The 12025-nt window shown below is 39.7% G+C and overlaps 1 protein-coding gene across 2 annotated transcripts in view; it reads right to left on the reverse strand.

Annotated features, from left to right (window-relative positions):
* Positions 1-12025, reverse strand: part of SERGEF (secretion regulating guanine nucleotide exchange factor) — a 142136-nt gene that overhangs the window by 121171 nt on the left and 8940 nt on the right. For both annotated transcript variants that reach the window (XM_082284054.1, XM_082284053.1), the window contains exon 8: positions 10596-10754. In XM_082284054.1, coding sequence (XP_082140180.1) covers positions 10596-10754 — 159 coding nt within the window. The remainder of the gene's footprint in view (positions 1-10595; positions 10755-12025) is intronic.

Genomic DNA, 12025 nt, shown 5'->3' on the forward strand with positions numbered 1-12025 from the left:
GGTGGCCAGGTTTTCACGAACTTTGTTTGAATAATGCTCTGGTGAACTAGAGGAATTCTAAATAACTACCCAGATTTTTAAATCAGACACAGCAGAATATTGTTGTATTTCAACTATCAGCTTCTACCTGTGTGCATGGCCACAGTGTTTTGGGGCTTTTTTGGTGTTGTGTGTTCTGTCTCTAGCAAAGTGAACAAGCAAGAGGAGACAAAAATGGATTTAACACCCTCCTTTGTACTGCGTGACTTGTCAGGATGATTCTTCAACCCTCATGAACATCCAGTAATCCACACTGCCACTTTTTTATTGTCCCCACAACCTGATCTTCACTTCTGGATGTTTTATTGTCCATTTTCTCTTCATTGAACAGCTTCAGCTCCAGGCAGCTGTGTCATTAGCAGGCACAAGCCTGAAATGTGTGTACAGGCAAATTCCTACAAAATACCCATCAGCTACAAGATCCAAAATTCAAGATGAGAAATGCCAAACTGATTTTCAGTTTGCTTTCTATTTTGGGGTGGAAAGGACAAGTAGGAAAACATACTCCTAGAGGAGTTTCTGTATCTATATTTTGGGCAGCTTTGTAAAGGTAAATTTCTGGAAATTCTAGAAAAATAAGATTTCCTATATTCACGATAAGAAGGTATTAGCAAAACTGACATAAAGCACTGTCCCCGAATAGATCTTTGACTACACAGTGTTTTTCAGATTTTTTTCTTTTAGTTAAGTGATACTGACTAAAACAGAGAATGAGTCACCTAAGGAAATCCCACCACCCTCCTCTCCTAGGGTTTCTCTCCTGCATGACTCAGATTCTAATACCTTCTATTCATCCACGTCTTTGTCCCCAAAAAATAAACCATTGTGATTATTTTATTCTTATTACATACTGTGGGCCCCATAATACTGGGTAGAGAAGAAAGCAGACCTGAACCACACAAGCCCTTAAATCCAGCAGAACATCCCAAAAACCTAAAGTGTATCCTAAGCCAACACAGAAAACGTTAACTCCCCTTCATCTGCACAGCTCAGTCTCACTTGTTTGGGATCCATACTGAATATATGTAGCAACACTAAGAGACAGTGAAGTCCAAATAGGAACTACAAAAACAGAGGGAGTTCACCCTGAGTTTCAACTACCACACCACAAACCAGGCTTGAAGTAGCTCCTTCCCTTCCTACATAGGAGAGGGCTTAAAAAACAACAAAGGCATGCGAAACAGTTTGCAAACACCCCTGCAAAATTTTCCTTGGGGTAGGAATAATCTGTTTGCTCCTCAGTGCCATGGAGACTGAGCCTCACTTACTACCAGGAGCTGGAGGCCAGCTCTAGATCATGCCCCTCTGAGCAGATACACCCAGTGTTTACTGACAGCTGTTCCCATTGCCTGGACTTCCTCAAACTTATTGGCTTGGCCCTGTAGCTTCTGGTTGCGTGTTCTCAAGGCAGCAGGTTAATCTTGGCTGTTGGGCTCTCATGGTCTGCACTTCCATGCATATCATCTTGAAAGAAAATAAGTACCCAAAATGCACTGACAAAGTAAAAACTGGAGATCAACACCAACATAATTCGAAGCTAAACAAAATTAATATACATTCCCACTACATAGGAGGAATTAATCATAAGCTTTGGATTTCAACAATATTTATAAGCAAGGCAATGTTTTTTCATGAGCTGGATTAAAAAATCATTCATCTTTATATAAGGAAATCAAGTCACCTAGCAGCACAGAAAAAAAACACTGATTTTGCTTAAGAAATATAACAAATGTTAAAGGATATCAGTTGCTAACCACACTTGTGTATTTAACAGACTCACATGGTAAAACAGATGTCATGGTCAGTCATGGTATTTTCAGAGCACTCAAAAATCCAGCCAAGTCAGCTGAATGCTTACAAATACACAAGAAATTATAACCCCACAAACTAGAAAATACCCTACTGCATACACTTTGTAAGGCAGAGAAACAACTTCACATTGCAACAGCACAAAGCCATTGCTAGCACTCAAACAATGTAAACCCTGTGTTACAAGTGCCTGGGGACAACTGGAATTTTTTAGCACAAACTTGTCTTAGATTGTTCTGTGGTTCCTCACAACTGGAATACTTTAGAGAATAAAAGCCACATTCTCTTGGCAGATCTCATCATACTACCAAGTATCTGAGCCATTCTACAAGACTACAGACTTGTTATTGAAAATTTACAGCTGTTGACAGAGCTCATGGATCCTATATCAAATTATTTATTTCAAAATTACTGCAAGGTAATAGTGAAAGGAACAATCTAGACAGGCTTTATAGAATTCTCTCCCTGCTTGTTTCTAGTTTTTTAAGAAAAAAAAAAGTTCCTGAAAAGTACTGTTTTTCACAAGTACTCAACTGCCACTACGCTCTTAAAAAGCACATTAAGTATGTTTGAATAGTAAGACTCATAAGTGAGCATAAAACCTGAATAATCAATTACTAAACAGGAAATGTCATTTCAAGATTATGAAAACAAGTATTTAATGGCCTTCAAATGCTACTAAGGTTAAATAAGATCAATGCACTTACATGCATAGATTGTGCACACAGACAGCTGCCTTCAGAAGCTGAGCTTAAAAATGCTCAGCTTAGAAATGTATAGCTTTAAATGAAGTAATTTGCAAATGCCACTTCTCTTCTCAAAGACCAATAAAATTAAGGGGGCAGAGTACATATACCTTGTTCTTGGCAATTACCATGCAGATTAATTCAGCTATCAGGTAACGATTTCTTCCAGCGTCTTGTTCTACACAAAGTGAGTGCAAAGCACTTCTATCTTACTAAGGATTCCAACTGTTTGTCTGAGACCATGTTATATCCATTTTGCATAAATGCAGAAATTCTGAAGACCAAATTCTCACTGTTTGTTGTGTGCTCCACATCAATTCTCTACACTAAGAGCTTTGAGTGGCCAAAACTTCAATCAATCCCATCATCCTTTTACTACATGCAAACTGTGTCATATTTTACTACATGCAAACTGTGTCATACTCCCAAAATGAAACTGTAATTTTTGTGCCCCCCACTCAGATCTCCCAGCTGGAAGAGGGTGTAGGGAAGAATCCCCTAACCCAGTCTTCCAGTCCATGCTCTTTCTGCTGGATAACAGACCTGATAAAGAAGCATCACTGCAGAGAGCTGCTGGGACCCACAGTGTATGGGAGTCTAGAAGCTGAATTAAAGGTAGAGAAGCAAAAAGGAGGTGAATTATATAGTGTCTGGCCCAGTCTGTCACAGCAGCAACCAAACAATAGTGGCCTTGTGAGTTCCACATTTGGATCTCACTCTATTAATGCCTATGAATATGGAACTTGGAGGCAGCTTATGACAGAAGTTACAAGAACATGAATTTTCTCTTGCTTTTACCTTTGCTTCTTTTCAGCTTCAAATAGGTGAATTGACAGAGACCTAAGTACAATGTGAATGATTTTAGTATGATTCAGGAGAAAGAGTTTGACATAGAACAAAGCAGAAACAGTCAAACAGAAGAGCAAGTGGCAGCAGTTCCAGCTGCAAGTAGTCAGAAGAATTAGAAAGACAGGGACACTTAGGGTCAAACTACTCTTCTTTTAAGGAAATTTGTATCAGCTTTGTACCCTGGTTTCACAATAGTTGCGAGAGGGGAGGTGTATTCAATGCAATTATCATCATTACCATTGCAACAGTTTAATTTTCTTTAAAAGAAAAAGAAAAAATAAACCCCAAAGGAACAGCTCAACAAGGTGCCCTTTTCAGCCCACAGAACTACAGCTCCTCTTGCACAGTTGCTCTGGTGCTGGAGGATACTGAAAACAGAACACCACATTTACAGATTTCCTGCACACAAGCACATACTCGTTAGTGTATCTGACCTTGTTTATTACATTTGCTAAATATATGGGTAGCCATAAACTGCAGCAATCCAACCACAGAAACCAAAGGGGAAAAAAAAAAAAGAAAGAAAATTAGAGAAGGTAATGAATCCCTTATCTCACCCACTAATGACTTGAACAAAATCTATACCAGATCCACATTGGAAAGGTGCATTTTTTTCTGAACACTTTTTAAAGATGAAAGTTCTGTCAAATTGGGACAGTTACAATATTTAAGTCCACAACAATCACTGTTCCCAGTAGAAAAAGAGAGGATATGACACACACAAAAAAAAAAGAGGGGGGGGGGGAGGGGGGAGGGAAGAAATTCAATATAATAGTCCCTCTTTCCACACATGTGGCCTAAAGCCCCAGAACATAATGTTGAATGATGACTGAGTCATTTTCCAAACTCTTCCAGTCATGGAGTATTTAGTAAAATACATCTGGACAGGACTAAGCAAGTGTGAATCACAGAATCATAGAATCATTAAAGTTGGAAAGATCATCAGGTCCAACTGTCCACCCGGCCACATTCACTAAAACATGTCCTCAGGTGTCATATCCACAGGCTTTTGAATAGTTCCAGAGATGGTGACTCCCCCAGTTCCCTGGGCAGCCTGTTCCAAGGAAAGAACATGAGAGGAAGCCATAGCCAGAAAAACCAGGACAGACCAGCCTCACATACCTTATCTTCCCTTTCTGCTGTGGGAAGGGCACTCTGTGGGCTGCCCCACACGTAAGAGGAGCAGAACAGATATGGAAAATTTTTGATAGCTGTTTTCCTTCTGTTAAGTTCATTTTTACTCATGAGTTAAATTTAACAAAAATCTATTTAAATCCTACTCTTCCCAGGCCATCTGAATCTCCATTTGCCAATGTAACGTCACAGCTCACAAAGGGAATTTCAAATATTGAGGTAAGTATTTTGTCCCTAATGCCAATCAGTGATGTTTCTGTTTTACAATGAGTACCTTCAATCAGACTTAGTGACAGTTTAGCATCTTCCTGACACCTCTCTTTTCACACAGAAATGATGTAAGATGGCATGCACAGCTATTTACTGTACAACTGGAAGTTCCTAGCATCAAGGAGAGGTAAAAGAGGGACGGTGACTGAAGAAACAACTCAGTTACTCAAAAGACGATGTTAACAAGATTCTGCGACAAAGCTTTGCATATGAACAACTCTCAACACTTGACAATAACCTTTCAGCATGTACCTTCAGTTCCCATTGGACCCAACCTCCTCCTCAGTGACCAAACCACTGAATGAATTTCTTCAAGACTTTTATCAAAGTCATGTAGAAGTAACTCCCAGCAGGGAACAGCATGAATAGGAGTGTAGAATCACAAAGCAAACACACAGACACACGCACACTCTTCACTGTTTAAGTTTAAAAATAAAGCCAAGGAATGATGCCAGCCCATGAAGTCAAAGAAAATTCAAAAATCTTCTAGGTATTTACAGCTATCTAGAACACAACCTTAAAATAATTATTGTGTAAGCTGAAACACCAGTGAGACAAATGTGTGATGGAACAAGAAGACAGCTCTGAAGACAATACAGAAAACAAGGCAATTTCCATATGCATCCAGAATCTTTCATCCCATAATTGCATACTAAATTTCCCACAGTTCCCAGTGTTCATTTCTGAATTTTGGTCCCCAAGCTTGCCCATTTCTTTCCCTCCCCTTGCCATGCTCTACCCCCTTGTAATCAAATGCAGGACCTTCAAGATAGGCCATGAAGCTTGAAAATTTACCCCCGAGGCAGATGGACAAAGGCTTTTCTTTTTTGAGCACTCGTTTCTTGAACTCAAGTTCTGCTTCAAAGAGGTTCAGGGCTACCTATCGATTTGCAGATTTTGATTAAGCTATTTTCTAGTATTTCCCCCCAAATATTTCTAGTATTACTCCCAAAACCCAGCATCCTTCCACATGAAATACAGCTACCTCACGTAGGGCTCCAGTTTCAAACTCTTGGCTACCGTGTCTAAAAGGAGACAAGCATTAAAACAAAAAAATATATATGATACATATACAGAAATTAGTATTTACTGTCCTAGGGAGCTGCTGAAAAATTGAAGGTAGAGGAAGCTTGCTTTCCAGAGGAAGGCTGCAGAGCCTGGATTCAAGAGCAAACTGGAAAGGACCTCTAGTGGGCTGAGGCTGTGCTGCTCGGGTGCCAGACATGTCCTTCCCCTTCACCTCCCTGCAAGCTGCACAACATCCCAGCAAAGCCCAATAGCTTTAGCTTATGACTGCCAACAGAAAAGGCACCTAGAAGTGCAACTACAGCCTCTGTGAAAGACTGAAATGCTAAAGGTTAATGACTCAAACAAGATCATTAGAAATATTCTCTCATTCTGCTCACTGTGTTTGGGGGGACACACTTGTCATTTGCTTCAGATAAAAACAGGAGATGGTTTCTATTTTACCATGTAGGTCACTAACATGTCAGACCACTTCAGAGTGGTTTTATGTGGCCTAAATGACATGACATCAAGGGACATTCAAAGATGCAGATTCAGATGCACATTTGGAATGAGGATTCAGAATATTATTCAGACTATGTCACAGCATTTTGTTCTTCCAAGACTTTTTAGCTGTAGGCAGTTTTGCACAGCCAGCAGAAACACAATTTTAACTGCATTTTTGAAGTAACTTTCTGAGTGAAAGAGCTTGGAATTCTTTATCTGAGCTCAAACAAAGCATAACTTCATGTGACACCACGTGACAAATAGATTAGTGCACGTATTCAGGAGAATACACAGATAATAAACAAGGCCAGATTAAGGAAGGTTAGTTACTAGGCATCCCAGTTAAAAAGACAGTATCTTGTTTTGAATGGAAGTTGATGATTCACCTCTAAGTCTTCAAAATACCTCTCTTGCTATATTTAGGTTTGCCTTCAAGTCAGACTGGTTCTATCATTCCCCAAAGTAGACTAATTTACATCTTCAACATTACAGGCCACAGCTTAGCTCTCTTTTAAATGACCTAAGCAATAACCTCTCTTTCAGCAGTTACCCTCAAAGCATTCACATTAACTTGAGAGGGACCACAAATTAAAACTGACATTGTCAAGCAGAGCAATGCAAGGAAGCTGTTCATTATAACTCAAAAAATAGTATCACCTATACTGCAGTGGTGCTCCTTGTGCCATTAAGCAGAGCACTGGAGAGGAAGCAAACGTTTTACAGTGGTTGTCTGAAGAGAACAGCACTTGTACTTGGAGTCCAAGGCCACAGGAACACACCTGGTCTCTCCTTCACACAGAGCAGTAACAGCACTGCCCTGTCACCAATGAAAAGCACTCCTGAGAGTCACTTGACACAAGCATTCACACAGAATAGTAACTAAACCAAAGACACCAACAAGTTCATATTTCATCATCAGAGACCTGATCAAAGAGCTTCTCAATCTTCATCTTTTTGGACCAACCATCATCAACTAGGACCACCTCTACTACCAGAATAATATAACTTACTTTGAAAGACTACTAGTGATGCCATACAGTCTAATTGCACTTCCCTCTTCTGTAGGAAACAATAATCAAGGCAGGAGAAGAAAGCACTTGTCTGCCTTGAAGGGTTCTGTGAGTTATTTTACAGTAAGAGTGTGTACAGTGGAAATACCCCCAAAAGATACCTTTATAATAAAAAGAATAAGGAATTGGAGCTGATGAGGATCAGCTAAAGGTAAGGATTAAAAACATAACATCTCGAGAAAATATTCCTTAACACCTTTAAGTCAAGCAATTAATTTCTCAGGAATTAATGTCTTGAATCCAAACTGCTTTACGATACAAACAACAGCAAATGAAAGGAGAGTTGATCCAATTCTAAAAAGAAATTACAGGAAACCTCTGCTGAATGAGGCAGAACGTAGGATATGAAAGGGATGCAGGTATTAAAGTGATTTCAGGTGCAATTAAAATCCCTTGTAGAGAGAGAATAGGGAAAAAATGAAAAAAAGTTGTGTGTTTTGCTTTACGTTACAGTACAAAATTTTGCCAGCAGCATGAAAGAAAAACAAAGCAAGTCTTAAAACAGGCCAGCTTACATAAGAGAGAAAGACAGAAGACAAAAATATTCATGCTGTGTTCCTTTTTTCTGATAACAAAGTTGATAACTTGCTTGGACTCACTTTAAAATTGTCAAACCACTGCAACCATGAAACTGGCAACTATTCCTCCAGATGGTTGTTCTTAACAACATCACTCTCTCATTTACTTTCCACTCTTCCATTAGTTCTGCAGCCAAGCACTGCTCACCTGGCAGACAAAGATCAAAATTTCATTTTGAAATGGCAGAATTTGTGAATTTATGCATTGTGTGTCCAGTGTTTATCCACCTAGTTCCTTCCTGTGTCTTTCCAATGAGAAAATTTTTAGTTACTGTCAAGACAGATGCAGTAACAAGTTTTTTATTGTTACTACTCTGACCAGGATTAACTTTCTGGGAAAAAAAAATTCAAACAGAACTCTAAGTATTAGTAACAGCCTCTTAAAGTTCTTGTGTGGAAAACACTACATGAGAATTCAGATACAGTAACAAACTTTAAATTATTAAATTTGCATTGTGGTGAGATTATTAATTAGAAAAAACTTACTCATTCTTTCATGCAGCAAAATCCCTCTACACTGCAATGTCTTTCCAAAGTATGTTCCCATCTTCCACAATGAGCAGAGAAGTACCATATTACAATATCCCTTCCTTCCATTTTCATGTGTCCAAAAATCACTGTATTTTGCCTCCTTTCCACTAAATGGGGAACTCCCCACAGTAAAGCAAGCAGGAAATGTTTATATCAGTACCTCTAAAGTGAAGTGCATGCAGCCCTAGCTATTCACAAGACAATCCACTGGAGGGCAGGATGAAAATAACATATAAATATTTTAATTTATTAATAAATTATTAACAATTCTAATTATTTAAGTTAATAAAGTAGTATTTTAAATAGTGTTTATCTCTATCTCATCCTTTGTAAAATTTCTGTTGTACATATTTTATAGTTTGCATATTACAGCATTATATGTCTACAATCTATAAATAAATAACTATAAATATACCGGGGGCCGCATGCTCAAAAAAAATTTTACTGATCCATAATGTTTGGGGATCACTGGTTTATGACTTCAGCACCAGGAAACTGAAGCAGCATTTTCTCCTTTGCTAGAAGGAGGTAAAAACACTGGTGGGAGGAACTGCATGCAGGGGAAAGTTCTCAAGTGGGCTGCATTTTTCAGTTATTCAGCTGCAAGTTTAATGCAGCAAATGATTTTCCAAAAAGAGTTAAGTGCTTCAGCTCACACCATATCTAGTAGCTGAACAACCCTTGAAATTCCCACGGGATCCTGACTGGTGTCTGGAGGCTGCCAAAGGTCATTCAAAATCTTATTCCAGATGATTTAGGTTCAGGTCCATTGCTCTTCAAAGAGACTTAAAATTCAAAATTCATAAAATACAGTTTCAGCAATAACTTGTGCCACTGCATCACTCAGCCAGTTTTCTAATGCAGATGTAGAAAGTCAGCCTATTTTTATATAATTTCTTTTTAAACATTCACAAGCAAAACACCCCTGCTAGTCACTTGACATGTTTTTGTTGTTGCTGTAAAAAAACACTTACTGCAATAGTCCATGTCCATAATGCCCACAGATAAGTATCAAGCAGGTGAAACATTGAAGTTGCTAAAACTTGGGGATGCCTTATTTAGTGGGTATGCTCTATTAAGAAATAGTGAAGGAAAGCACACCAAGTTGACAAGACTCTCTCTTTAAAAACCAGGTTATCCTGACTAATGCCTTCTTTTGTACCATTTCTGTTCAGTGAGGATGACATTAAGCACTTAATTCAAGAACTACACATCTTGAGATAAATTCTTTTACTCCACCTGAAAAGTTTCCAAGCAGCTCATAGCACTGATTGCAGCTTTCAAATTTTCAGTATAGCATCCTCTAAAAATCAGAGTTCAGACATTTCTTGTAAATACCCAAGAAGGTTTTTTACACATTTCTCTCACATACCTTGACGTCAAACAATGAATGCTATGAAACAGAAAACATCCAATTTGTTTTTCCAGCCACACATCCCAGCTCTGGCTGTTCCTTTTCCTCTGTGGAAGACTCCCACCCCCTTGTTAGCCTTAACTATGACACCACACACTGTGTAACAGGAGAAGCAAAGAACACAAACACCACAAAATAGCTTCAGATGCCTGTCTTGCCTTTCCATCTCATCTGCCTTTCCCTCCTGCCTTTGCGTTGCACACTCGGATGAGCTGCATTAGATCACCCATCCCTTTACACATGAATATCACTGTTACATAACCTTCCTCTCATCTCCTCCTAGGTAAGAATCTAACCCTACAGCTCTCCACATGTGGCAGCTTTCACACTGTCCTCATTGCAAAGGCTCCCAGGAAAGTACAGCTTCAACATTAAATCTGTTTCCATCTTCAGGGGATGCTATTCAAGTGTAATGATGCCTCTTTTTACCTGTCTTTTCCAAGTATTTTCTGAGTTTGACCACAAACACAGACAAAAGCCAGCTTCTTTTAGTTTATTATCTTCAGACAACTGAACATAGGTGAAACTGCAACACTCTGTGTCCAGGCACTATCAGTGAGAAAGAACACTGCTTGCCTGCAACAAAGACAATTTACAATTTACTGTTTGGGTGCCACATGTTACTGCTGTTTAGATATCCTACCTGTCCGTGCCACCAGGTGGGTCCAGCCACTCCAAACTGCTCCAATCTTCTCATGTGAGAAACACTGAGTGTCAATCTTCTTGGGCTCAGCAAGAAAGATGTCTCTGCTCACCAGCTGCCCATGTTTGTTGCTGCCCCAGACGTACAAGCATCCTTCATCTACAACAGACAGAGAAGTAAAATCTCTTTAAAGGGATGTGGATCTAACACCACCAGATTCAGGCCCTGTCTCAGTTCAGCCATGCTGAGGAAAGAACATGTCATTCAATTTGCATTCTCTCTGTACGCTTTTTCCCACCATTCTTTACCACTGTAACTGGGATATCAGAAATATTTGCAAGGGCCTTAACAACACAGCCTTTTTTCTGAAGGCTACAGAGACTCCCTAAAGCAATGAAAGCTTTTGGGTCAAACTGCCTCAATGTTTACTAACAAAGACCAATTTTTATTAAAAAATAACCACAGTAGTCAACTTCTCAGAGTAAAAGAAAATCAAAGCATCCTGGAGACAGTCACTGAGCAGTCCCTCTCAGTCCACCCTGTCCTTGCAGACCAGTTTTTATTTCCACTCCAAAGCTTTGATTACACCCAGTAAATAACTTTCTGGACTGCAGCAAATAATTCAAAGCCTGGCTGGCTGCTCCTGCTCTGCTTTGCAGTCTCCCTGCCTCTCTACAAGGGCTAGACTCTCAGCTCTGCTCATACCAATTCTGCCTTCTTCAGCTTGAGCAAACTCAGTAAATCCCCCAAAGCAGGGACAGTCCAGTGCTCCTTGGCTCACCTCACACAGTCACTTCCTAAAGGAATTGGACATGCAGCTAGGAGCACACTACTAAAGCAGGCATTACCCATCATAAGGCAAAATTAAAATATTATCATGCCTCAAAACGACACCAGACAACACCTGAGACACTTCTCGTAGTGGTCACTTGCCTTCCACATCCCTTTTCCAAAACAAGCATTTGTTCCAATGCACACTCTAGGATTCTAACCATAGGGATAATTCTTTTTACAGAAACACCTGCAGTACTTTGTATCAATGCAAGCTGGAGTTGCTCACAGCCTAATGACCAATGGGCACCAACACAGTGACTGCTCAGATGTGTCCTTCTGCAGACACGACATATCATTAGTTCCATCTTTTCAGCACAGAACCATTCCTCCCATGCTCCAGGCCTCCACAGAAAAAAAAAAAAAAAAAAAAAAAATCCACAAAAAACACTTAAGAGAACATGAGCTGTCAGGCCTCCCTTGAAGTCTTTGCCAGCCTGCACAAGCTGGAAGTGTAAGACATAAATCTTGCACACATGACCTTGTACATTATTGTGGGCCCAGAAAGACTGGAAGCCATTTAAGTTCCAACATGGAATTGTTTGGAGCATGCATCCACAACACTCAAGGGGTCAGGCTGTCTCAGGTCAGCACTGAGC

The sequence above is a fragment of the Coloeus monedula genome (assembly GCF_965178545.1).
Source record: "Coloeus monedula genome assembly, chromosome: 6".
NCBI lineage: Eukaryota > Metazoa > Chordata > Aves > Passeriformes > Corvidae > Coloeus > Coloeus monedula.